Source organism: Tremella mesenterica (genome assembly GCF_000271645.1).
Source record: "Tremella mesenterica DSM 1558 unplaced genomic scaffold TREMEscaffold_1, whole genome shotgun sequence".
NCBI lineage: Eukaryota > Fungi > Basidiomycota > Tremellomycetes > Tremellales > Tremellaceae > Tremella > Tremella mesenterica.
In genome coordinates this window covers 5,544,813-5,568,923 of record NW_006711225.1, presented here as the reverse complement: position 1 = coordinate 5,568,923, position 24,111 = coordinate 5,544,813, and the positions used below count along the sequence as shown (strand labels likewise).

General features: G+C 47.1%; 6 protein-coding genes across 6 annotated transcripts; 2 read left to right on the top strand and 4 right to left on the bottom strand.

Moving 5' to 3' along the window:
• Window positions 1–190: 190 nt before the first annotated feature.
• On the bottom strand, window positions 191–4,093 carry TREMEDRAFT_70996 (uncharacterized protein). The gene is made up of 5 exons (XM_007002029.1): window positions 3,920–4,093; window positions 3,628–3,818; window positions 3,067–3,534; window positions 866–3,018; window positions 191–815 (listed from the first exon to the last, which is right to left on the bottom strand). Exons 2-5 carry the CDS (start codon window positions 3,811–3,813, stop codon window positions 443–445), a joined length of 3,180 nt encoding a protein of 1,059 aa, XP_007002091.1. The 5' UTR covers window positions 3,814–3,818; window positions 3,920–4,093; the 3' UTR covers window positions 191–442.
• Window positions 4,094–4,332: 239 nt separating this feature from the next.
• Window positions 4,333–5,844, bottom strand: TREMEDRAFT_59752 (uncharacterized protein; the record flags this gene model as incomplete). The annotated part of the gene is made up of 7 exons (XM_007001743.1): window positions 4,333–4,887; window positions 4,940–5,121; window positions 5,246–5,345; window positions 5,427–5,533; window positions 5,578–5,605; window positions 5,655–5,733; window positions 5,786–5,844. 7 exons carry the CDS (start codon window positions 5,842–5,844, stop codon window positions 4,333–4,335), a joined length of 1,110 nt encoding a protein of 369 aa, XP_007001805.1.
• Window positions 5,845–6,144: 300 nt separating this feature from the next.
• TREMEDRAFT_67431 (uncharacterized protein) lies at window positions 6,145–10,084 on the top strand (the record flags this gene model as incomplete). The annotated part of the gene is made up of 11 exons (XM_007001901.1): window positions 6,145–6,953; window positions 7,068–7,305; window positions 7,439–7,705; window positions 7,752–7,812; window positions 7,856–7,960; window positions 8,011–8,094; window positions 8,253–8,441; window positions 8,637–8,766; window positions 9,008–9,204; window positions 9,448–9,664; window positions 9,886–10,084. The coding sequence occupies 11 exons, from the start codon at window positions 6,145–6,147 to the stop codon at window positions 10,082–10,084; spliced, it is 2,496 nt and encodes an 831-aa protein (XP_007001963.1).
• Window positions 10,085–10,542: 458 nt separating this feature from the next.
• On the top strand, window positions 10,543–15,422 carry TREMEDRAFT_67430 (uncharacterized protein; the record flags this gene model as incomplete). The annotated part of the gene is made up of 15 exons (XM_007001900.1): window positions 10,543–10,638; window positions 10,986–11,183; window positions 11,692–11,775; window positions 11,874–11,988; window positions 12,032–12,644; window positions 12,691–12,884; window positions 12,922–13,076; window positions 13,118–13,573; window positions 13,618–13,823; window positions 13,865–14,083; window positions 14,262–14,460; window positions 14,742–14,870; window positions 15,087–15,158; window positions 15,202–15,290; window positions 15,335–15,422. 15 exons carry the CDS (start codon window positions 10,543–10,545, stop codon window positions 15,420–15,422), a joined length of 2,913 nt encoding a protein of 970 aa, XP_007001962.1.
• Window positions 15,423–15,606: 184 nt separating this feature from the next.
• Window positions 15,607–18,134, bottom strand: TREMEDRAFT_25709 (uncharacterized protein; the record flags this gene model as incomplete). Its single annotated transcript, XM_007000600.1, has 8 exons — window positions 15,607–15,681; window positions 15,731–15,847; window positions 16,097–16,178; window positions 16,513–16,762; window positions 16,931–16,985; window positions 17,209–17,294; window positions 17,344–17,462; window positions 17,677–18,134. 8 exons carry the CDS (start codon window positions 18,132–18,134, stop codon window positions 15,607–15,609), a joined length of 1,242 nt encoding a protein of 413 aa, XP_007000662.1.
• A 2,483-nt stretch (window positions 18,135–20,617) lies between these two features.
• TREMEDRAFT_59749 (uncharacterized protein) lies at window positions 20,618–21,402 on the bottom strand (the record flags this gene model as incomplete). Its single annotated transcript, XM_007001742.1, has 4 exons — window positions 20,618–20,963; window positions 21,120–21,219; window positions 21,263–21,283; window positions 21,327–21,402. The coding sequence occupies 4 exons, from the start codon at window positions 21,400–21,402 to the stop codon at window positions 20,618–20,620; spliced, it is 543 nt and encodes a 180-aa protein (XP_007001804.1).
• Window positions 21,403–24,111: the final 2,709 nt, after the last annotated feature.

Genomic DNA, 24,111 nt, shown 5'->3' with positions numbered 1-24,111 from the left:
AAAGGAGAAAGGAAGGTATATGATCAAGTTTTGAAGAGAGCCGATGGCAGGATGGAGATGCCGGGGGTGTAGTGTACGAGGTAGAGAGGTTGAGGATTTGAGAGGAAGACGATGACGGAGGCCAAGAGGTTCAGTCACGTGCATTTGTTACTCGTACTTGTTGTCTGCAGATAGTGTCCAGTGCTACTCGAGAAAGCAATAACACGATGCATCAACGCTATATGAACAAAGAAAACTAATGACAGTCATGGTCATATGCTTAAAGACCAGATGCGTGAGAAAAGGAATGTCGGGATACGAACAGAAATCTAAATAAAGAAACCGAGGGGGAGGACCAGCCAACAAAGACGGAATCTACATCGACTATGAGATCGTCAAGGGAAGAAGCCATGGATGATCGTTAAAACGTCTACATCGAGTGTGTAAATATCAACCCTCCCCCCTACAACTCCTCATCCGTAAACACCTCTTCTCCTCGTTTTCGTCGAGCCATACGGTCCTTCTTGGCTTTCCGCAATTCAGCAGCGCTCTTCTTTTGTACCTTCTTAACGGCGGCGATGGGGTTACCCAGAGCGTCATACTGCACCTCATCTTCCTCTCCTCCCCCTTTCTTGTCGATACGTTCACCGGAACCTTGACCTTCTACCCAGTTGTGACCTGAAGCTTCGAGATGACCGTCACGCATGGCCCACACTTCGGAACAAATCGATTCTGAGAACTCTCGGTTGTGGGTGATAATGAGCACACCACCTTCGAAAGATTTCAAAGCGGCGATAAGAGCGGCGAGTGATTCTCTGTCCAAATAATTGGTAGGTCTGCAGAGTCAGCAATCAACGACCAGCCAAGAGACAAAGATACAACTCACTCATCCAAACAGATGATGTGGGGACGACGCCATGTGGCGGCACCGAGAACAATCTTGACCTTCTGACCACCAGACAGACCACGCATAGTGTTGTGAGATGTAAATTCGGCTTCCAGACCAAAGTCTTCAAAGTGTTTTTCTATTTCACGTCGGACGAGAGGACGAAGGAGACCGAGTCGTTGAGCTTCACGCGCATCAAGCTCCATAACCTTCTTCTCGAAACCACGAGTGATGAGCTCGTCACGAGGCAACCACATGTTCTCGGCGGAAGACATGCCCTTGAACGAAACCTCGTACTCGTAAGATTGCTTGAGCTTCTTCCTGGCCACAATCTCTTCAATGAACCGCTTCACACCCTCTTTGAGGATCATGGCTCCTTCCTTCATCTTCTTCATCTCCTCCTCGCTCATGATTCGGTTGGCCTTGTTCATCTCTTCAAGGTCCTCTCCAGTTTGGTAACGCCAGAGCATGTACTCGAGCGGTGTCTTGTCGAGATGATTATCAATGTGATGGAAAGCATGTTGGGCGACATAGCCGATGACCAAGTTGGGATGTTTCCAGACCGTTCCTTTGATGTTGGGTTCAGTCTCACCGGTCAACAGCTTGACCAGAGTTGATTTACCGGAACCGTTAGGACCAAGGATGGCGACACGTGAGGAGAGAGAGACTTGTAGCGAGACGTCGTACAGCTGTTGGACAGCTGAACCAGGGTACTGGAAGGACACATCACGCATTTTAAGCAGCGCTTTCTCTTTGGTCTTGACGCCATCAAGGATCGGGGGGTTGGGCAGCTTGAATTGGTACGTATCAGATACGTCGAGCTGAAAGTATGTGCGGGCCTCGGGTACGTGCCCGACAAACGTTTGGAGGTTACCGGGGTATCGCTTCAATTTGAAGTTGTTCAAGTGCAAGACATCGGTGATGGTTCGGTTGAGGAAGTCCGAGTCGTGGGAGACGATGATAGATGTGCAGTGTGTGAGCGAAGTGAGATAGTCGACGACCCACGTGACGTTGAGCACATCCAAGTGGTTGGTCGGTTCGTCGAGAAGAAGAATATCGGCCTTGAACATCATGGCACGAGCGAGAGCAAGCTTCATCTTCCAACCACCAGAAAGCGAACCGATAGAGTTCTTTTGCTTGGCTTCGTCGAACCCGACAGACTCGAGAGTCTTCTTTTGCTCCTCGGGAGTCCCTAGCAGACGCTTGTCTGCCATCACCCAGTCAATGATGGAAATGTCTTCCTCTGAACCGTCGATGTCATGTTGGACGTAGAAAGTACGAACCTCAGTGGGAGGAGGGAAGCCGTCGAGCTGGTTGTTGACGATGGCGTTCATGAGCGTCGATTTACCGGTACCGTTACGACCAAGAAGACCGTAACGATGACCACGCTTGAGTCGCATAGAGGCGTGGTGAAGGAGGATCTTAGCGCCATACGCCAGATTGAACTGGGCAATGTTACACAGATCTTCGCCCTCCTCCTCGTCGTCAAACTTGAGCTCGGTGGTTTCCTGTTCATCTGCCTTCTTCTGCAGCAGCTCACGCACCACGGGACCAGACTCGAATTTGGGCACGGCGAGCTCGATGTAACGAGGGAGAGTCGCTTCCCAAGCGCGTTGCTCAAAGTTGTGAGCATTGACGAGGGACGCAGCCAGTACACCGGAATACAAAAGAGCAGGATTGGTCTGTTCCACAGACACGCCGCCCTGCTTCTTGATCAAAGCTACGAGGTTGGTGGCAAGATCAGGACCTTGAGCGATCTTGAGAGGGGGAAGGTCGGTACCGTCAGAGGTCTCGGGTACTTTACCGATTCTGCGCAATGTTGCGATAGCCCGGTTGGCAACTGAGCGAGCCTCGGGATCGGCGATGGTTTCGGCAGTTTTGATCAAGCGAGGGAGAAGTGCAGGAAGGAATGGACGAACAACGTATTCGGAGCCGACGAGCTTGGACATGTTGTCGGCGATAACGGAGACTTTACGTTTGATAGCGGTCGCACGTTCATCTAAGCCTCTAATGAGCAGAGGAGCAATGAGAGAGATGGTAGGAGCAGTAACCTCAGAAACGAAGGTTGTAGCGGCGAGAAGGTTGATGGTCTTTGGGACCTCTTCGATGGGGTTGAGAAGGGACTTGACCAGGGCTGGGATGAATTTTTCTATCTTTGAAAGTCAGCATGACGAAACAATATATGAAAAGCTGATACATACATCTTTGTTCTCGACCAATGCGGTAGCCTTCTCCAGAGTCACTTTGGCAGCCTTTTTGACATCTGCCTTGGTGTCCCACACGGCAACAGCCAACACAGGCACGAGATCAGGCATGGCCATACCCATCTGTGACGGGGCGGAAACGATGAGCTGTTGAAGGACATCGAGACACCCTGCCTTGATTTGCCATTTGCCAGCAGTCTTGACTTGTTCAAGAAGAGCAGGCAGCAAAACAAAGGTAGCCCATGGGTTCATAGATTGAACAATGGCCTTGATGGCGGCGACGGCGGCATCTTTGACAGCGGGAATCTTGTCGGCGAAAGTTTCCAAAAGAACGGGAAAAGGAGTGTTAGGCTCGGAAGAGACGACATAGGGTTCAAGGAGGATAGCTACGCCGTTCTCGCATAAAGTAGATATGGCACTGCAAGCGGCCTCGCGAACACCAGGAGATTTCTTGTCGGTGAGAGCCTGCGCGTCAATAATCGTCCAACCAGAAACGCGCGGAATCAGAAGTTTTTTCTCTTTTCGCCACCATACACAGAGGGTGATTCTCTGACTCACCTTGACAACAGCGTCGTTGAAACCAACAGAAGCAAAGAAATCAACACCGCCCTTCTTAGCAGCGGCAACGAGAGCAAGAGCTGCCTCGTCACGGGTGGCCTTGTCAGAGACGAAGACGGGAGCGACGTCAAAGCTTCCCGCTTTGAGAGGCGCGTCGGTGGTGGCGGCAACAGCAGGGGCCATCATGGAGTCTGAGAATGAGCACGTGCTGACACACCATAGATCCAGATGCTATTGTAGTGACACATCTTAAGGAAGGGAGAGGATGTCGAAAGGGATACTGGCGACGTACAAGTTTAACAAGGTGATGGTTTTGATGGGTTTTATGACTTTTTTTTATGAATCAAACTCTCGTACAGTCTATCGAGTCTATGTAATCTCTACGACGCGGTAGCAGCGAAGAGAAGGGTGTCAGGAATGTGGAAGAAGATGAGTGTGAATACCCTATTGGGGGTGGGACAAAAAGGAGAAGAGAGTGGATGCTGAAAGGAAGGAAGGTGGCAGTGGGGCAACAATTTGACACGGGAGAAAAAAAAAAGTGACGCAAGGTAAATTTGCTCGATTGGGTAATTTTCGAATTTATTTATTTAGTTTTGCACGTTTCTTCCCGTCGGCAGGCAGGCAATGTCAACCCAAGTAATCATATGCTTACAACAACTCTACTCGTGGCAAGATGGCCTATGCTACATCTACAAGTATCTGATATCAGCCCCACTTGCGCACCCAACCGCACTCCAAGCAGCTCCAATATCCAGCATCTCGCGGCCCTGCACCACAGAACTCGCAATACCATCCTTCACTAGGGTCGACTGGTCTGGCGGTGTCGCACGCCTCGCATCTGGTCTTGGACGCTGGGTTGAGCAGCGTGCATGTCGCGCAGGACCATTCTTTTGGCTTTGTCCTTTCAGCTGGTATTTTGACTAACGACGTGATCCTTTTGGCTGTGATTGGCGGTTGAGAATGTTGAGGAGGAGAAACGTTCTTTTTCAGACTGGTAACCCCAGTTCCATTTTTTTTGTTCGACTTTGACACCAATGGTGGACGAGGTCCGTCGATCAACTCGATACTCGGGCTCCTGCTCCTGCTTCTACTCATATCTCCATGCTTATCACCTGCGGTGTCATCATTTCCTGGCAGGTCTTGAGCATCAATTCCGACACTTTCGTTTTGAGCCTTCCGGACTTCCTCTTCCACCTCTTTGGCATGTCCCTCGTCTGAGGTATTGCAGGCTTTGTCGTCTCTGATCCTCCTCTCCGCGGCCTGCATGTCAGCATGGTCCTGTTCTCGATCCAAGAAACCCAAAAGGACTAACCTCTGCCATGATCTCTTTCATGCTCTTTCCTAACACTCTCGATCCTCCCAAGACGCCGCCTTTACCAATCCTCCTCTGTGTATCCAATCTCTTTTGTGCTGCTGTGAGACCTTTCAGACGACCTTGGTACTCGTTGACTCTGAGACCGGATAGATGGTGGCCTGAGCTATGGAAGCCTTCGCCTGGGTTGTCAGCTACCTTTCCGAGGCTCTCTCCCACACGATCCTGGCCTCCGGTTTAGTGATTCAACCAATCAGAGCACCTGCAGCGCGAGAAGATGAAGTTGAGTAGAAGGAAAGCACATACCAGTATACCCTTTACGTTTTAATTCATAAAATTCCTCCTCCAACTCGCCCAACAATTTATAAAAAGACGCATCGTGAGGTCCGAACTCGTTATGGGTCAACTACCCATCAGTACCTTCACATCGTTGACCATCCCATTTCTCAATCGCTCGATGCTGACTGAGTGGCAAGAGAGTACTCACCTCATGTAACATGACCAATACCAACTGATCAAACTCGTAAAAGCTCGAAGGACTTCCAGGTGGTCTCAAACGTAGGTTTATCCTTTCTCCTTTATTCGTATTATTTCCTCTTCATCAGTTGTCTCTCAATGATCGACATGGGAGCTCTCACCTAAAAGAGATGGGTCGGCGGGTGTGAACTGAATCCCGTCAATTCCTCCCACATTACTGTACATGAGATACACTCACCTCGGCCAAAGTACCAACCTTCCATCCTCTTTTTAACATTATAGGTTTGACCTGAGAAGCTATCTTCTCTAATAATGGTCTTGAGGTTAGTTACCTCTTTCTCACCCATTTTGGGGAAAATGTCCGCTCACCGGGCGGCATCGGATTTAGGTCGATTGGGAAGATGTTCAAACCTTCCCACTAATGACATGTTGTTGATTTTCTCTTTCTTCACGAGGAATGATGTGTGTAAATGCGATTATATTTGTGTGCAGAGTGGCAACATGAGTAGAAGTAGATGCTTCACAGGCTTGAGCATGATGGAGGATGCGAGAAAGTCGAAAGATTGCGCGTCGCTTTCAGTCAGCCTTCGGTCATGTCACGTGACACTCCTCCAACCAAGCGGTTGAAGCGAACATCTAACCCCCCCTTCCCCCTCTTTCTCCCTTTCATACAAGGTCAACCGGCCTTTCCTTTCCTGACACTCTCATAAGTTCGGATATAAATCAACATGACTTCTCCTCTTCCAGTTGATAGACTCAACAGATCTATTCCGGTCGATGCTTCTTCAAACTCTCAACCAAAACCTCGCTCTTTGGCTTCTGCCAGACCTATCGCCGGGACACCCATCTCGATACGCAACATCCCTCCTCGTCTCTCTTCTTCCGTCTCACGTTCTCTTTCTAGATCTTTCACACCATCAGGTAGACAACCACCTATCCCCAAAGTTGACAATAAAGATTTGGAAATAGGACATAAATCTTTACCTATTCCTTTACCTCAAACTTCCGCTTTGACAGCCGCATTGGCCGTTTCACCTCAACCTGCTCTTTCACCAGCTCTATCAAGAGAATCATCCATGGAAGGTTTATCCGCCAAGAGTAAAGGTAAACGAAAGGAAAGTGGAACTTCTATCAGACCTCCCGTTGATCTACCTCGGAAAGCGTCTTCAGGAAATGTTCGATCCCCGCCGTTGAAGAGTAACGGAAGTGGGAGCTCCACACCCAAGACAGATGTGGCTTTCTCCCAAGCTGCGGAAGTCAGTACTGAGGCAAAAGCAGAAGTGTTGAGGAGACATTTGGTCTCAGCGGAAGAGAGACGTAAATCGTCTTCCACTCCAACACCTGCAGGGCAAACACCTAGACCGGCTAGTCCAGAACCTCGATCAGGAGATGGGTATGGTGCTATGGGAGAGACGAGTGGACAGAAGCCTGTGGTGGAAGGTGAATCTGGAGTTTCACGAGCAAGTGGAATGATCTCTAATTTAGGGCAAGATGATCCTTTTCCAATGCCATATGATGCTCCTGGTGGGGATGTAACGTCAGTTCTTTTCACATCTTAAGTCAACCTCCGTGATTGCCTTCTCTCTACCTCCCAACAATCAAATCAAGTTATTGTATTAAGCCAGTACAAAGTGATGCAGCTGACAAAAAGACACGATCTATACAAATGGCAACATGATCATGATCAGCAAGCCCGTTTGACCCGCTCTGCTTCTTTCTCCCATATACCATTGGACAGATCAGCAATACTTGATCCCACCTTGGCCCATATAAAGGAGCCGGGAGGGTTCAGAAGGAACTTTGTGGTGAATAGAGCGCATGAACAAGGATTGGAAGCTCCTACAATGCTAAGGAATGTTGTCGAGTTTTTGTACTTTTATGGTCATTTTGTAAGTTGTCCCGACTCTCACTCATCAGGCCTCACATCCATCATCCTCCATCCACGGCTGCAGACACCTATGCAAAGTTTCCAGATTTTAGTCGATGATAAGCTGGAAGGGTTCCACGAGCTGAATGTTTCAGGCCGGAGAAGATTTAGAAGAAGATTCGGATGAAGAATCAGATGATCTCGATGGTCAACTACCTACTCTTGCTTCTATCGAGAATGGTCGCAATCCCATCGGTGACTCTGCTACAATTCGTGGAGGTATCATTGGATGGGAACCCCGAGCGCCAAGCACAGAACGGACCTCTTTATTGGGAACCAGAGGAAATAGTAAAACACGTCATCGTCGGATGCGTAGTGGTCCTCAAGCCGGGACGGCAAGTACAGCTCAAGCTGTCTTAATGGTCCGTCTTTACTCTCGTGATACTTTATCGCATACTGACTTCTTAGTTGCTGAAGGGGTTTGTAGGTACGGGCATTCTATTCATGGCTAAGGCATTCTACAATGGAGGCGAGTTCAGCTGTACGGTTCTCAGACCAATGCTGATAATCAGGAATTCTCTTTTCGTCAATCATCTTATTAGGGATGGCAGCTATCTGTCTTTGGTCTTTCATGCTTCTCATCAAATGTTATATGGTCGTTCCTGCTTCTTTCGGAGGTGAGTATGTGTGGATTCATGACTAAAAGAGGTTGAAAGCTGATAAAGAGATATTGGAGGAGTGTTGTATGGAAATTACATGAGGTTGATAATCCTTGCCAGTATAACAATCTCGCAACTTGGTTTTGTCGCCGGTGAGCGAATCCAATCCATCTCTCATATTTCAACCCGACTTTCGAGTTCTACTGTTCTTTGGACAGCCAAATCCTATAATCCCCTAAGACAGCTGAAGTTGAGGGTGAAGAATCAGCTTGGATAGACTTAGCAAAGAAGATGAAATGCTGAAACTTAGCATACACGATATTCATCGCGGAGAATTTACAAGCTTTCGTACTCGCAGTGACAAATTGTAAAACTTATATATCCGTCGGATATCTTATCTTCGCTCAACTATTGGTGTTCTTGCCTTTATCAATGATAAGGAATCTTGCAAAGTTATCAGGGACGGCTTTAGTGGCTGATGCGTTCATCCTTATAGGGCGTGAGTTCCTCATCCATCACAGATTTCCAAACTTCTATCATACAGAGCACCCGAAATGATCTCTTTTGACGTCACTACCTTCCTCCATCCCTGAAATATGGATTGTCATGGTATTTCTCTTTGTGACTTCAAGTCGATAATAATATGTCGAGTGACAATGTCAGAAAAGTAAAGAGGATGAAACTGACATTCAAGTCATCTATATAGGGACGATCGAAACTACCGTTCTGGCGAAAAGAGGTGTTGCAGATGTAGCTTTGTTCAACAAGGCAGACTTTCCGTTGTTGATCGGTACTGCCGTGTTTGCTTTTGAAGGTATTGGGTTGTGAGTTTATGCCTTCCGTGTCCATCCTGACTACACAATCCGCCACTCCCTCGCTAGAAATGTTCATCTTCATCCACCTTCTGCATCGCGATCACTTTATCTTCTCCCTGCTTACCCTTCGATCGATCTTCATCCCATGTGCTTGGCCTGCTCCTCATGCACTGTGACCCCGTCTTGCACATTTTTCCCGGGGATTAGAGTCAAACATGATTGGCAGATGAAACAATCAACTGATTCACAGGATCATCCCTATCACTGAATCCATGCGACAACCTCAGAAGCTTCCACGACTATTATCCATCGTCATGCTATTCGTAGCTATCCTCTTTGCCGCTTTTGGTGTGTTGGGATATGGAGCATACGGAAAAGATATACAAACTGTGGTCATTGTGAATCTCCCGCAGGAAGATAAATTCGTTCAAGCTGTTCAGTTCCTTTGTAAGTTTTTGATCTCTTCACTTGGACCATCTCGAGACGTCCCTCAAGTATATGTCCCATCGCCCACACACTCACAACTCACACTCCATCTCCCATCGGTCCCCCACCTGATCCACGCGCTCATCCGTGGACTTATCTGGGTGCATGGATATCTCTTTCCACTTCTCTGAGTGAACTGTCTGCTTTGGATGTAGAAGTACTCCACCCCACTTTAATGCAGATTAAACGGGATTAACGTAATAGATAGCATCGCCATCCTCCTTTCCATTCCCCTTCAACTCTTCCCAGCCGTACGTATCATGGAAAATGGACTATTCTCTCGTTCGGGGAAACATAACCCGAAAGTCAAATGGCAAAAGAATCTCTTTCGCGTCGGTACAGTCATTTTCTGTTCTTTAGTCTCTTGGGCCGGATCAGCAGAATTGGATAAGTTTGTCGCTCTCATTGGATCTTTTGCATGGTGAGTGTGTTCCACTCATTAATTATTGGAAACATCGTTCATCACAATATCGCACCTCGTGCTGTCGTATCTCCCCAGAGGAGGCCCCCCCCCTCTTTTTTTGTTACTCCAGTCAAAACCGACTTTTCATTCTCGCCCGTCCCTCCCTTATCAATCTATCATGACCACTCACGTCTCACTCCAGCTTTGACCATGTGCCCTAGGAAATTAGCTGATCTCAGTGTCCCATTATGTTTCATCTACCCACCTTTGTTACACTTACGAGCATGTGCTAAGACCCGTACTAGTCGAATGGCAGATTATGTTTTCTTATGCTTTGGGATCGGTATAGGAATATATACGACCGTTCAGACATTAAGGAGTTTAGTAGGGAGTTCTGGTGAATCACCAAAGTTTGGGAAATGTGAAATACCTTTGTGATTCGAAAGTGTTGTTTCATGATATTTGTGCATTTTTGTATATTATGCAATTCCATTCATCTTTGTGACCGATGATTTGGTACTGGTATTGATGATCTCGAGTACTGTGTGTATATCTTCACACTGATTCGTTCCTAGTACATTCATTTTAGGATGTCCGGGTATATATATATATGAGTATAATCATAGGTAGTCACATACATGTACTGTAGTAGTTCATGGGATCATGGGGCATAAGGTACTTCCCTCTGGGTGATCGGGAAACAAGTCGAAATCTTAACCGGTCAGGTTCAGGTTTCACTTTTCCCATTTGACCTTCAACACCAAACTCATCTTACTCTACCATCGGACAAGAACGTAGGTATACTACTATCAATACCTACAGTGGTATCACGGACAATGAGAAGATAGAAGATAGAAGATAGAAGATAGAAGATAGAAGATAGAAGAGAAAAAGAAATGACCAAGAAAGCTTTGATAAAATATAGATCACTACGTTCCAATTTGGTTCATCTCCCACTTTCCTTATTCGCTCAATTGGCTCAACAACAAATCGTATGTCTTTCTCTTTCTCGTTCTATTCCATACCATACTCAACTTCCACTCTCTCACTATACTCCCTGTATCTGTATCTCTATCACTTTCTTCATATCCACATCCCTCATTGATCTTCACGGTTTGCAAACCCACCAGTCACTTCATAAACTCGATCACGTCTCATACCCTTTTCACCCTCTCCTCGCTCTTTCTCTGTCTTGTCGCTCCAAAGTCATATCAGCTCCCTTTTTCATATTTCTCAAAGTGAGAGTATATGAGAATAATAATATGATACAAAGCGTCAGGTGGTAGCAAACCTAGAAGTGGGGCATAAACAGAGTCGAGAATAGCACAGCTCACCTCAGCGTCCACAAAGCCTTCTCATACACTTGTCCCCACTCACACCTTCTTCTTCTCGTACTCAAGCTGCATACGTAGGATGGTCAGGTCTTGCAGCTGCTTCTTCCTTGAATATCCCACGTAAGGGAGATGGAGAAGTTTTGGAAACTGTAGAGGTTGATCCGGAGGTGGCTATGCAATATGGGTGGATGGAGGGGATCGTGGTGAGTTCATAACCCGTCTTTTTTCTCGTTGGTTTTATCGTTAGTGTACATCACCTCTTTGATTTTTAAATTGCTCCTATCTTTGTTATACTTCTTTACTCTTCTTCTTGATAGTGGTCACTTCTTTGATCTACGTCTATTTGCTTTCCCTTCTCTAGATCGATCGTCATTCCACATCTTCTCCCTCTCTTTCTAATGGCGCCATCAACATTCCTCATCTCCTCTCTTTCGTTTGTTATAATATCGCTATTCGGTATCTGAACCCCGCTTGCAACTTGGTCTCTCCGTTCTTTACAGTCTGGACAATCGCCGGAGGTGGGACCCCGACGACTTCATTCTTTGCACATCCGTCTTGGATCTGGACGCTGTCATATGAACCCCCCTGAGCAGTTCTTTTTTGAGGACAAAAAGTCAGGAAAGCTGAGATTGCGATGGATACCTGAGTCGTACGAATGTTTCATGAGTAATGGGAGTGCTCTCAGAGAAGAACGAATGCCCTAACACTCAGGTGGAAATAGGCATCATACATGACCCCACACGAGCAAACAGCATTTCGGTCACACCATTAACACCGGACGACTGGGAAATTCTCGTGAGCCGAACTCCGTCCCTGGTCTCTCACATCGAAATACACTGCAAGATCATAGCTGTCTTATGACGTTCGATGTGTCTTTCTTCTCTGATGATCAGGAACAACATACCTCTTTCCTTGAGAATAACCTTCTTAGTCAACTACGCGCCGTCCAAAAAAATCAAGTGATCAATGCTTGGGTCGCAGGTCGGACGAAGATTCAACTCCGTGTTGGTTAGTTACTTGGGTCGGTACATGTATCAAGCTGATCTCATAGATGGGACAGACCCTGGGGTCAAACAGGGGGCCGTGCTCGTTCATCCAGATACGGAGGTCATTGTTGCTCCTCGACCCAGAAAAGCGATCGCCGCTGCCGTGGAAGAGCCGCGAGTCGTCGATACTACAAACAAAGAGGCAAGACCGAATAAAAAAGCCCGAGAACGGAATGTTAGGTTACGACTCATCCCGCCTACCGTGGCCGCTGCTTGGGGCCAATTCCAGCTTTCAGAAGCACAGTCGACGGAGGTAGGGAGCTTTGCGGTGGCCCTTTGCTCTCCGAATACCCTCCGGCGTCTGCGACGAAGATTGGAATATGACGATAAAAGACCTCCGGTGTTCAGGCTACTCAAACATGGATCGAAGAATGTAGAGAACGAGGTGACGGCAGTCGAGCGAGACGGTGACGGGCATGCAGATGGCAACATCGAAGAGGACGGACAAAACCTGGATGTCATATTGGTAGCGTGGGATGAAATGCCAGACGGAGCATTGGTCGTCACCGGCGAAGGACTCTTGCAGTGGCAGACATGGGGCAGCGTAAAAGTGTCGAGCATTGCGAAACAAAGAAGCCGTCGCAAATCTGGGAGGTCACAAGGAGTTTTGGACATGCTGTAAGTGGCCAGTCGCATGTGGGATCATGTGACACTGATTCTTCAGCCCTCCGTATATCCATATGACAAGCTTGCCAGGCTTGGAGGCGACTTTGGGTGTCGCCGTGGGGGCCCTGACCAGAGCTTTTATTCTTGCCCGACCATGTCCACTTCTCGTCACAGGAACCAAAGGGATGGGCAAGACGACATTGGTCATGGCCATCACTCGTCGCCTGGAGGGAGACAGGGAGATTTTAGCTGGTGAGTACACGACTACGTGGCAACGATTGACGATTAGAAACCCATTACGTCGATGTGAGGAGTATACAAGCCGATGGACGACTTTCGGCTATCAAGGATCAAATGCGGTCATGGGTGGAAGAAGCGAAGAAAAGACGTCCTTGTTTACTTGTGCTTGACAATCTGGATTCGTTGTTGACGCCTGAAACGGAGGTGAGCTTGACCGTTTTCAAGGCCTGCGAGCTCATAGTCAGCTCAACTCCTCCAACACCCCGATCATCCTTGCGGAGCATTTCTGTCGACTGGTATCACCCGGACATCTGCCTGAGGGGATAGGGGTTTTAGTCACTGCTGCAAGTACGAAGTCTCTGCATCCGGCCCTTAACGCATCGCACGTCTTCGGAGAGATCTTGAAGATTCCGGCTCTGACCAAAGAAGTTCGACGGGAGGTGAGTCTTCTCATCAGAGAGTACTTCAGGGCTAATTCGAAGATCTTTTCCGCTGCCATAGAGAAGCAACTCTGCAGCACCACCTCCGAGCTCCCAGACTTGAATATACATCCTAAAGCATGGGGCATTTCTCATATAGGCCTCGATTTGATCACTCTGACCAGTATGACCGAAGGATATTCCACTTCTGATCTAGTCGATCTCGTGTCTGCCGCAACACAGCAAGCCATGATACGTCTACACCACTCCCCAGAAGAGACCGTATGTTTTGCTCACTCTCTTTCCTGTCATCTGGCTGATCATAGTTCGACCTGACTATGGAAGACTTCACCCAAGCCCAAGAGTCATTCACTCCCATCAGTTTGCGCGGCATCACATTCCAACATTCTACCACTGTCTGGTCCGACATTGGAGGTTTGAGACTCCCCAAACGTATCTTACGAGAGACATTGGAGTGGCCTATTAAATACGCCCAAATCTTCGCTTCTTGTCCTCTACGACTCCGCTCAGGGTCAGTTGATTCCCGGCCGGTCCGTTTGAACTGACTGGTAGATTATTGTTGTACGGTTATCCAGGATGCGGGAAGACTCTACTAGCTTCTGCCGTCGCTAAGGAATGTGGGCTGAATTTCATTTCTGTAAAAGGACCGGAGATCTTGAATAAGTATATCGGGGCGAGCGAGAAAGCAGTGAGGGATTTGTTCGAGAGAGCCAGTGGAGCAAAACCTTGTGTTTTGTTCTTTGATGAGTTTGATTCGATTGCTCCGAAAAGGTATGTGTTCGTGCATCTCACTTCACAAGAAATTCATCTACATCCATCGTTCTTGACCTCGTTAGGGTGTGCTGCACGTTCGGCTGTGTCTCGCGAGTGACCGATGAATAAATATAGGGACTATAATAAGGTGTGGACGTGGGTTGAAGGGTCGAGCACAAGGGGCTGATACGATTAGAGGACACGATTCAACAGGCGTCACGGATCGTATAGTCAATCAGCTCTTGACGGAGATGGACGGTGCTCAAGGACTTGAAGGGGTGTACGTGTTAGCAGCTACCAGTAGACCGGACCTCATCGACCCTGCTCTTCTTCGGCCGGGGAGGTTGGACAAGTCTGTTTTATGTGATATGCCACCGTTTGAAGGTCGTCTCGAGGTGAGTACGTCAAGAGCGCGTCTCGTCTCATGTGTCATCCTTTTAACTCGTCTCCCGAGGTTCTGTCTCTGGTTTCGCCTCTACTTGCCTGCTAAAAAGCTTATCAACTATCACCTGTATCCTTCTCTCTCAGACACTGTTTTACAAACAACGCTCCTGCGTACGTCCATATACTCTCTACTTGTATTTCTCTTTCTTTTCTATGCACTTGGATTGGAGGGGATCACCCCAGCGTACAGAATCACAATCACGTAGTGTGGTGGATCATCTGACTCTCGTAGATCCTCCAAACAGTCAGTCGGAAAATCATCTTGGACCACTCTGTCGACCTCGAACATATAGCACATGAAACCGTTGGATATTCCGGTGCAGATCTCCAAGCTGTCATCTACAACGCACATCTCGAAGTTGTTCATTCTTCTCTCTCACAAACACCCTCCACCGCTTCTTCCTATGCAACACTCCATGATGGTCCAATCGCCAAATCCAAGGGGAAAGGAAAGAGTAACGGTCGAGAAAAAAATGTCATGAATGGAATTTCAGAAAGCATCCCATCCGCCGAAATGAAATCTATGACCAAACGAGTAAGATCTCTACTCGCATCTCCTCAGCTGAGCTGATGAAAGATGGAGACGATTTTATCCAATGTCACTCCTCGACCAACATTCCAACCTCGACCAATTGAGCGGACCCTTCAAGTGAGCTCATCCAGCGTCACTGGTGATACAGAGCTGACGGTAGCCCTTGATCCAGCAGATACATCTACTCCGAGCTTTAGAAAGCACTCGTCCTAGTGTTTCTCTGACGGAAAGACGTCGACTCGAAACTATGTAAGAGGGTTCACATCTCTGAGAGTCAATGAGCTGATGGATAGATACAAAGCTTTTGTCAGTGATAGAGAAAGCCGAATGCAAACAGGCGATTTAGGTAGAGAAACGGGAACTAGGGCGTCTTTGATGTGATTATCACACTTTTCATGCACTCATGACGATACCACGAACATCTCCAGACGAGTAAGTTAGTTGGTGATTCGAGTAAGATGATACATTTACATACATGATAATCATTCTTCCAAACCAGTTGGACTATACAATTCGAACAGACAAAGGACGAATACGCAAAGTGTACAAGTATATACACGGAATGTTAAAATGCAAACAAAGCAGCACCCTTCTTCCTACCGAAAGAATATATCAAAAGACCAGAAGCGAATAAACCGACCTATCATCTATCAATACATATGTAATGAAGTAAATTGGAAAAGACTCACAGTGATTCCAATACCGACTTGAACCATTCGGAATCCGATCATTAAACCTTGAGAATAAGAGGCGTTATGTCGAGCGTTATTGGACATTGCTAGACCTCCAGCAGCTGAGATACCCGACTGGGAATTTAGCGTCTTGGTCATTCTTGGTGTTTGTGGGTACTAGTCCACTACGTGACAGACAGACGTGAGCGATACCCAGTCGAGTGAGGTGTTGAGTTTGGGTGTTCCAGAGTCAAAGATAGTGGAGTGATGGGGAGAGGGGATTTTCCGAAGGTTCAATCTCGTCGGGGTTCCTGAGAATTCGATCCTATAGGAAGGACACCGCGGGTGAGGGGGTGAGGGGGAATGGAGCAGAAAGATACGTACGGGTACGAGAAAAAGTACACCAGTAACCATGGATGTGAATGCTGTCCCTCCAAACATTCGTGAATATATATTACCAAGGATTCTATAATGTCAGCTCAATTCCGGCAGTCAACGTGAGCTGAGGAAGGGCTGGTGTGAGGTCGTGACAACGATCAATTGTCATGGGACGTCTTTCGAATAGAGAGATCGGTAGCAGACGACATGTATTTACAAGTGGAACAGCTGAATATGTAGGAAGTTTTAAAGGATTGTGGAAGTAGGGTATATGACAAGCAAAGAAGTCGGAAATTCAAACAGGGAGGGTGGATGGACAATAAGCGGGACAGCAGATAGAAGATTTCAAAGGGGATCGGAATGGGAGTCAAGAAAAAGAGAAGGGAGTAAGTAAAGAAGGTAAAAATGACGAAAAAACTCACCCTACGACAAAAGCTCCAATAGCACTAACAACATCACTCCTGTCGAAGATATAATGATTCGCCAAAGTATTCGCCAGATATCCAGCACAACTAATCACACACATTACAGGTAATTGTTTACTCCTCAAAGGTTGCATGTTCCATAAACTCAACAAGACGCTGAATATAGGAACCATGAAGAATAAGAAATAAACGGGCATACCCTGTCTCCACCAAGGCCAATCAGGATTACGAACACAAATGATAGAACCTTCGTTTAGAGCTCCAGCCACTGCGTCGGTTGTGCTATTCGAAAATGTAAAAGTTCCGTTGAATGGAAAGAAAGGCATGGATCCGTTTGATAGTGGATCAGGTGAGAATATACCGTTTAGGGTTATACCTGCTTTATTGGAGGCTAGGGCGGCATCGGCTGCTCGACGGGCTGGACGATCGAATACGTAGAAAAGGTCGGAACCAATCGTTATACCGAAGCCCTGTATCTTAGCCATTATGTTCTTCGACGTTTTTCATGGATCCACCCTCGAAGGCTGAAGGCAAGATAGGATGAGATCTGAAAGGATACTAAGGGGAGTATGAAGGGTGAAGAGGACAGGAGAAGAGGGGGGATATTGGCAAGATGACGAAGAAGGAGTAGATGATGACAGACGGAGGAAGGTAGGTAGAGATCAAACGTCAAAAGGGGTGAATATGACTGACCAAGAACAAAGAATAAATGATGGCATATACCATCCGGACAGAACCAGGTACGATATTCTTACTTGCCAATTCAAGCGATCCGCACACTAATCATGAGCTGAACATCCCCATGGCGGCAGACGCGGAGCATCTCACAAATGGTATACCCAGGAAGAATCAAGACCACTCCTGCAGAAGCCACAGCTTGATAGCAGAAATAACCCGTGGTAGATAACCCTCGAGCGGTGAAACTGATGATTATAGCGATACTGATTCTGTCTCATGAGCATTGATCTCACTTCCTCCTACGCAAATCTTTGTACTCGACCGTGAACTCCCGCAGTGCAACAATACGTGGACAATATCACAAATTGAGTCGAGCGAGGGGGGGGGGGGGGTGCAAAGGGTTGGGAGAAGTGTTAGGAGGCGATAGGGAGAGAAGGGAGAAACAAATAAGGAAGAGATAAATGTAAGGAATTCATGACTCACTCGAATATGTTTGAATACATGGCACTCTTACTAGCCACATGCAACTGCATGAAACTCAACAAAATCCCTAATGTCCCACTGGCACAACCATCAATAATACTTCCACCGAACCCCATGGGAGCGATCAGACCACTACACAGGAAAGCGAGGATCATCCTCTGCCATAAATTATACAGAGTAGGTTGTTTGAGTAAATCCTGAATCCTTCGTGTTCCCTCAGCAGCATCAATTTCATCATGTACCACCTCACGGTATATCTGATGAACTTTGTGAAGTTTGCCGAGTTCGAGACCTGAAGGTGCTTTGACGAAGTGGGTTTCTGAGGTGTGCGCATCGATATCCCCAAAAGAGGCGATAACGATGGAAGGGAGATGAATGAATTGAGCATCGATCTCTAGGACGAGGGATGTCGCGGCGAGTTGGGACTCGATACGATGGGAAGGTGCACCGAATGTCATTAAGGCTTTGGCGAGTTTGAGGATGAATCGTTGACGAGTGAAAATGTCTTGGTGTGTCAGTTTACTGGACATTTCCTCATAGCTTACTGGGTATTGCCAAGTGGTAGGATGTGCGTGACAAAAAAATCGGAGGAAGGCAGTCGAGTGACGAAGTAAGGTCAGGAGAGGAGGAGATTTTTGACAGGGGAAAGGATAGCAAAAGTTTATGGGTCATGGAGGCAGAGTCATCAAGACGGGGACATATTTCAACTCACCACAAACGTGAACCTGTATCGACGCCCTCCTCGGTTTCCTCGAAGCAACAGAACCAGCATCCGAACCATAATCATCTTTTTTATTGAAGAAATCAGAAATGGAATGACTTCTCTTCTTCTTTTGCTTCCCCGTCAATCTAGGATCATCCTCTTCCAGTTCGTCCGCCCCGAAGACAGTACTAGCAAACGAGTCATTTTTCTTCAATGAAGGTCGTCTTGGGTTACGCGGTCTTGTTTCCACTTCACTACCTGCTTTGCTTGAAAGTCGACGACGCATGGTACTACTTCCCTGACCAGTGAGTCGAAGGAGAGACGACATGAAACCACCTTTCACTTTATAAGAATCATCTTCATCATCATCTTCCATCTCTCTAGTTGTTCGTCTTCTCATTGCTTGGTCGGAAGGTCTACGTGAGTGACTCAAGGACCTGGGTCGATGTCTGTCTTTCCGATGAGGGACGGTAGGTTGTACACGTTCATCGGGGTAAACAAGATTGGCAGCTTGTTCTCTAGTCCACGAAGCCCGACGCATATCGTCCAAAACGTAATACGGCATAGTACCTAAACTTCCCCTAGGTGAAGAGTATGCAGGTGCTGGACCTAAGGAAGGTCGATGGGGAATGTTAGGATTATTTTGTTGGTTATACATATCCCCCTGAGCTCCTCGGGAAGGGGATGCTCGAGGTGATCCTCTGATATCTTCATCACCAATTTGTACGTTTATACGATTGAGACGAGAATCCCGAAAACCCCTAGGAGCTTGTGAGGCAGGGAGACTTAATGGAGACAAATAACCTTGGTCTTGAACCACAGGTCCTCGAAGTGGGGAAGAAGGATGAAGCTGACCAGAAGGACTTTGTTGCTGTCTGGCGACATAAGTTCGATAGTCTTCGTATCCTTGAGCATCGATAGTACTTCTGGGACTGAGTTCGAGTGGAAGGTTGTTGTTCGCGTCTGATTGTCTACCTCCTCTGATGACACGTTGAGGAGGGGCAGTGTATGAATCTTCCATTTCTTGTAGCTGGACATACCGTACTGATTCCGAGTCTCCGGGAGCTAGGGTCTCACGATCGTCCCCGACACCGTAGTAATCACTGCCTGCTTCCGTGGGACCTAAGGAGACTTCCGATGTGAGAGGATAAGTCGCTCCGTCGAACGCCTCCTGAGAGTAGTGTTGTATGTTCGTGGTCGCTTGTGATTGGGGGGATCGTTGGCCAGAAGGAGGTTGACCTTCCTGAATGGACTGTTGAGATCCCGGGGACTGACCGCGTAGCGGGAGATGAGACGGTTCCAGGGGTGCTCCCAGATAGGTTTGTGAGGCTCGAGGAGAAGCATCTTGACGTTGTTGTTGTTGTTGTTGTTGTTGTTGCTGCTGCTGCTGCTGATGTTGAAATTCAAGTTGCTGTTGAAGTTGTTGTTGTTGTTGGAGGTACTGCTGTTGTTGATTCTGCTGTTGCTGCCTAGCACGAGCTTGGGCCTGTTGAAGCTGGAGTGGTGTCGGATGGATATGGGGTCCATTGATAGTCGAATCCGAAGCCATGGTGCCTATAGGAGACCTGTCACCGCGAGAGAACCGAACAACGGATTGACGACGGACTTCTGGGGGGTTGTTTTGTTCAGGAGAAGACATATTGTGTATTCAGTTCGCACTTTGTGTGAGATGAGAGGGTCAAAAAGAGGAAAGTCGGTTGTAGATGTAAATGAATGAATGGGACGAAAGAAGTGAGAGGAACAGAGAAAGAAATGAGTCGCCGATCGATGTTGATACATTCCAGAGTAAACCATGGTCATGTTTTAATTCATCTGTTTCATGCCGAGAGTTTGAATGATGGTGGTCGTCACGATTTCCGTCATCCCTCGTCATATCGAATGGTTGTCTATTGCGAGAGCACAAGTGATTGCCTGTCATTACGCTGATGACGAGTTTTTTCTTGCGAATACGCGAGGTGAAGAGTATGTATCGCGTGGTAATGACAAATGAGGGCGTCGTAAAATGGTGCATTATAATGTCGTATGTGCTGATGAAAACACTACAGATTTGTCATCGTCTTCCTTGCTATGCCAACAGGTATCCTACTCCTAGACTATGTTGACAATGTGCGGGTTTGATATCTTCCGTTTATTGCCCTAGATCGGAAATTTGTCGAAACGATTATGAGTGGTCCATGGTCCAGTGGAAGGACAGTACAACTGCCCCCGTCTCCCCACATCCATCTCGCCCTCACGCCCTCACACTCCCTTAAGATGATACTTTGAAGCTTCCAGCTCGTCCAATTTTCTGAGCACATCCGTCTCACCCCTCCGTTGCACTTCCACAACACAAGCTAGTATACCGGGTAAGGCCCATCGGGCAACTTCGCCAAAAACGAGCGGCCGGGAGCGTAGCTCTTGCAATGCGATGAGGAAGAGAGCGCAGTGGGTGAGCCATATGTAAAGGTGATACCGAGATACGGGTCGGACGGATGGTGGAAGGTAGTAAGGGGTTAGAGACAATGGTATGAAAGCGAGTTGGAGGATTGATAGTGCAGTCAGTGGAGGAGATATACGGATGTATTTGAGTAGTTGGAGTATGGAGCTGATGAGTCAGTCAGTAGTGTGTAGTCTACATCACTATCCATATATCAGGTTTGATGATCAAAGCATCAATAGTGTGAGATGGTATGCCGCTCTCACGCGGGAGTACAGAGTGGGTATGGAAGAAAAGAGAAAGCTGTGAGCCACTGTAACTCACAAAAAGGCGCTACTAAGTAGACCAACATCGAGAACGTTCTGAGCTCTAACGTTATCGCTTCTATTCTTCACTCTGAGCTCTGTGATTTCTCTTTCTTGTTCTTGGGGATTAGCATGGCCGAAACACCGTGCAAAATGGCTGACCTTGTTCATCCAAAATGCGAGCTACGCGTCAGCTGTCTACCATGATTCCTGCTGAGTAGCTCACATTCTTGTTCCCTGGCATCATCCGGCTTGAGTTGACGTTCACCTTTGGTACGATGCCTTGCTTTTGTGAATGACATTGTGTGGGAAGACAAGCAAGGTAATTGATACTGTAGATGGAGAGTGCAGTGAGAGTGCAAGACTGTTGGAATTCACGATCTAGTATGGATTCATAAGATCTTAGAGAACTATCGAGAGATATATATTACACAGGGGATACGTAGTCCTTAGTCATCTTTCCCACGCTCTATCTCCTAATAACACCGCAGTGTGGCGGGTCACCACCATTCAACACCCCCCTTGACACGATCACACTGCACGTCTTAACCATCTTCCAAAGTGCCACATTCAGCCGTCCATCCATATTTCCATATTTCCTCGTTGAACCCTGAAAATTTTCACACGCTCCACATAAACAAACATTGCCCCGTCTCTTTCTCTTTTACATCTCTACATCCATCCATTCACATCCTTAAGTTCTTATTATTTCTCTCGTCTCAACAGCTGAGTATCGCCGCTCCTACTGGTACGGAAGGTCTCTTCTGAAGAACTTGAGTTCAATTCCCACGCGTCACCTTCTTGTCGAGAGTCCTCCAGTTCACGCTGGACGGGCCAGGCAAGTTAACCTGCCTGTCTGAGTCCTCCAGTTCACGCTGGAGTGGCCTGGAGGTGGGGGTGAACCCTGACGACAACTTTGCCTTCTTCCTCAGTGTCGACCAGTTTACGCTGGGTTGGCCGGGGAAGTCAACTTGTCGCTCTGAGTCCTTGGCCAGTTCACGCTGGTCAACGGGCCGGGCGATGGGGGTGATTCGATCAATGAGTCTCTTCGACGATGGAGTAGTGGGTTTATGATATGAATATGATTGTGAGGTTATTGTGTGATTACCGAGACGTTGTTTAATTGGGATATGATGTTTACCAAGGGTATGATAGTGAGTCGTGAGATCTTTCTTCTTCGCTAGATGTCCCCACTTTTCCTCATACGTCCTTTCCTTTTCCTTTGGAGCTTTTACTGTGACACGTATTGACAATGATGTTCCGTCTTGTTCAATTATTTTCTTGTGTGTCATGACGGTTGAGTGTGTTGTCGTCTCATCTTCTGTTGGACTATTCTTTTCTTTTATAAGTGTCTTTGCTTGTGGACAGTCATGTCGATAGTGACCTTCTTTTCCACACGTCCAACATACTCCTTTACGTTCTTGTTTACGACCCTTCTTATTCTTTATTCCCACTGCCATGAGAATTGTTCCGTACGTCACCACTGCAGCCGTGCCGCTTTCCGTGACTACTTTCTCTGGTCTAATCCCAATATTTCCTGCGTGTCTCCAATGTGCTGGTCCACCTATCGTTTTTGTAAAGATGTCTGCTTCTTGGAGTTCTGTCTCCACATATTCCAACTTGATCTTTTCCTGTTCGACGTGATCACGGATGAAATGGTATCGGAGATCTATATGTTTACTGCTTTTATGATGACCGGGATTGTTTGAGAGAGCTATTGCCGACTGATTGTCGCAATGAATAAGAACGGGAAGGAATGTTTCTGTCTTGATTCCAAACTCGTTGAGAATACTGAGAACCCATGTTACGTCTTTGATTGTTTCTGTCAAAGCCATATACTCTGCTTCGGTCGTAGACAATGCTACACCTTTCTGTTTTACCGTTCCCCAACTGACTGTTGATCCGTAATATTTGACAACATATCCGCTTGTTGATTTACGATCGTCTAAATCTCCAGCCCAGTCGGCATCACTCCATGCTTCCAATAACTTTGTCCCCCCTTTCCCACCTAATACCAATCTGTGGGTACGTGTACCTTTAAGATACTTGAGGACATGGATTCCAGCATCCCACGCTACTTCTGTGGGATCTGCACAATAGCGACTGAGTACGCCAACTGCATAAGCAAGGTCGGGTCGTGTGGTTATAGCTGTCCACATTAAGCTTCCAACTAGTTGTTGATAACGTGTAATACCTTCCTTGCAGGCTGGACCATTTGCTTGAAGCTTTGTTTTAGAATCAAAAGGAGTGATAACAGGTCGTACATTGGTAAGACCATACTTTTCTAGTAGCGTATCAATATAAGCTGTCTGCGTAAGACATATTGTACGTTCTGAACGGTTTCTTGTGATCTTCAATCCTAACATGAATTGAGGTTCTCCAGCGTCGGTCATCTCCCATCTTTGAGAGAGTTCTTCTTTGATAAGATTGACCGTGTTGATATCTTCAGCTGCAATGAGGAGATCATCAACATACGCAATAATATATGCTTTCTTCTTTCCTGTGAAGCGGTACACACCCCAATCTTGAGCTGTACGACGGAATCCAAGCGTCTGAAGATGTTCATCCAACGCTTCCCACCATGTCCGTCCTGCTTGCTTCAGTCCATATAACGCCTTGTGTAGTTTGACGCTATCACAACCTTTCTTCAATTTATATCCTGGCGGGCTTTGCATGAAGATTGGTTTATCGAGTTTACCATTCAAGAAAGCTGATACGACGTCCATTTGACCTAGTTCTAAATCTTCTTGAGCAACAAGAGTGAGGAAAATACGAAGAGATGTGAGTCGAGCGACAGGGGAATAGGTTTCATCGAAGTCTTGACCAGGGATTTGAGAATATCCCTTCGCTACAACACGAGCTTTGTACTTGAGGATAGCACCATGTTGATCACGCTTGGTCTTGAATACCCACTTGCTTCCAACAAGAGTTCTCTCTGCTGGAGCGACCGTGTCCTCCCACGTCTCCGCTTTCTGAATGCTTCCTAATTCTGCATTCATAGCCTTCTTCCA

Excerpts from the sequence above, each read along its gene's own strand:
- TREMEDRAFT_70996 (XM_007002029.1), bottom strand. The coding sequence starts at position 3,813 with ATGATGGCCCCTGCTGTTGCCGCCACCACCGACGCGCCTCTCAAAGCG. Across the intron at positions 3,019-3,066 it reads CATTGGTCGAGAACAAAGAT|ATAGAAAAATTCATCCCAGC; the intron begins GTATGTATCAGC and ends TGACTTTCAAAG. Across the intron at positions 816-865 it reads CACATCATCTGTTTGGATGA|ACCTACCAATTATTTGGACA; the intron begins GTGAGTTGTATC and ends CTGACTCTGCAG.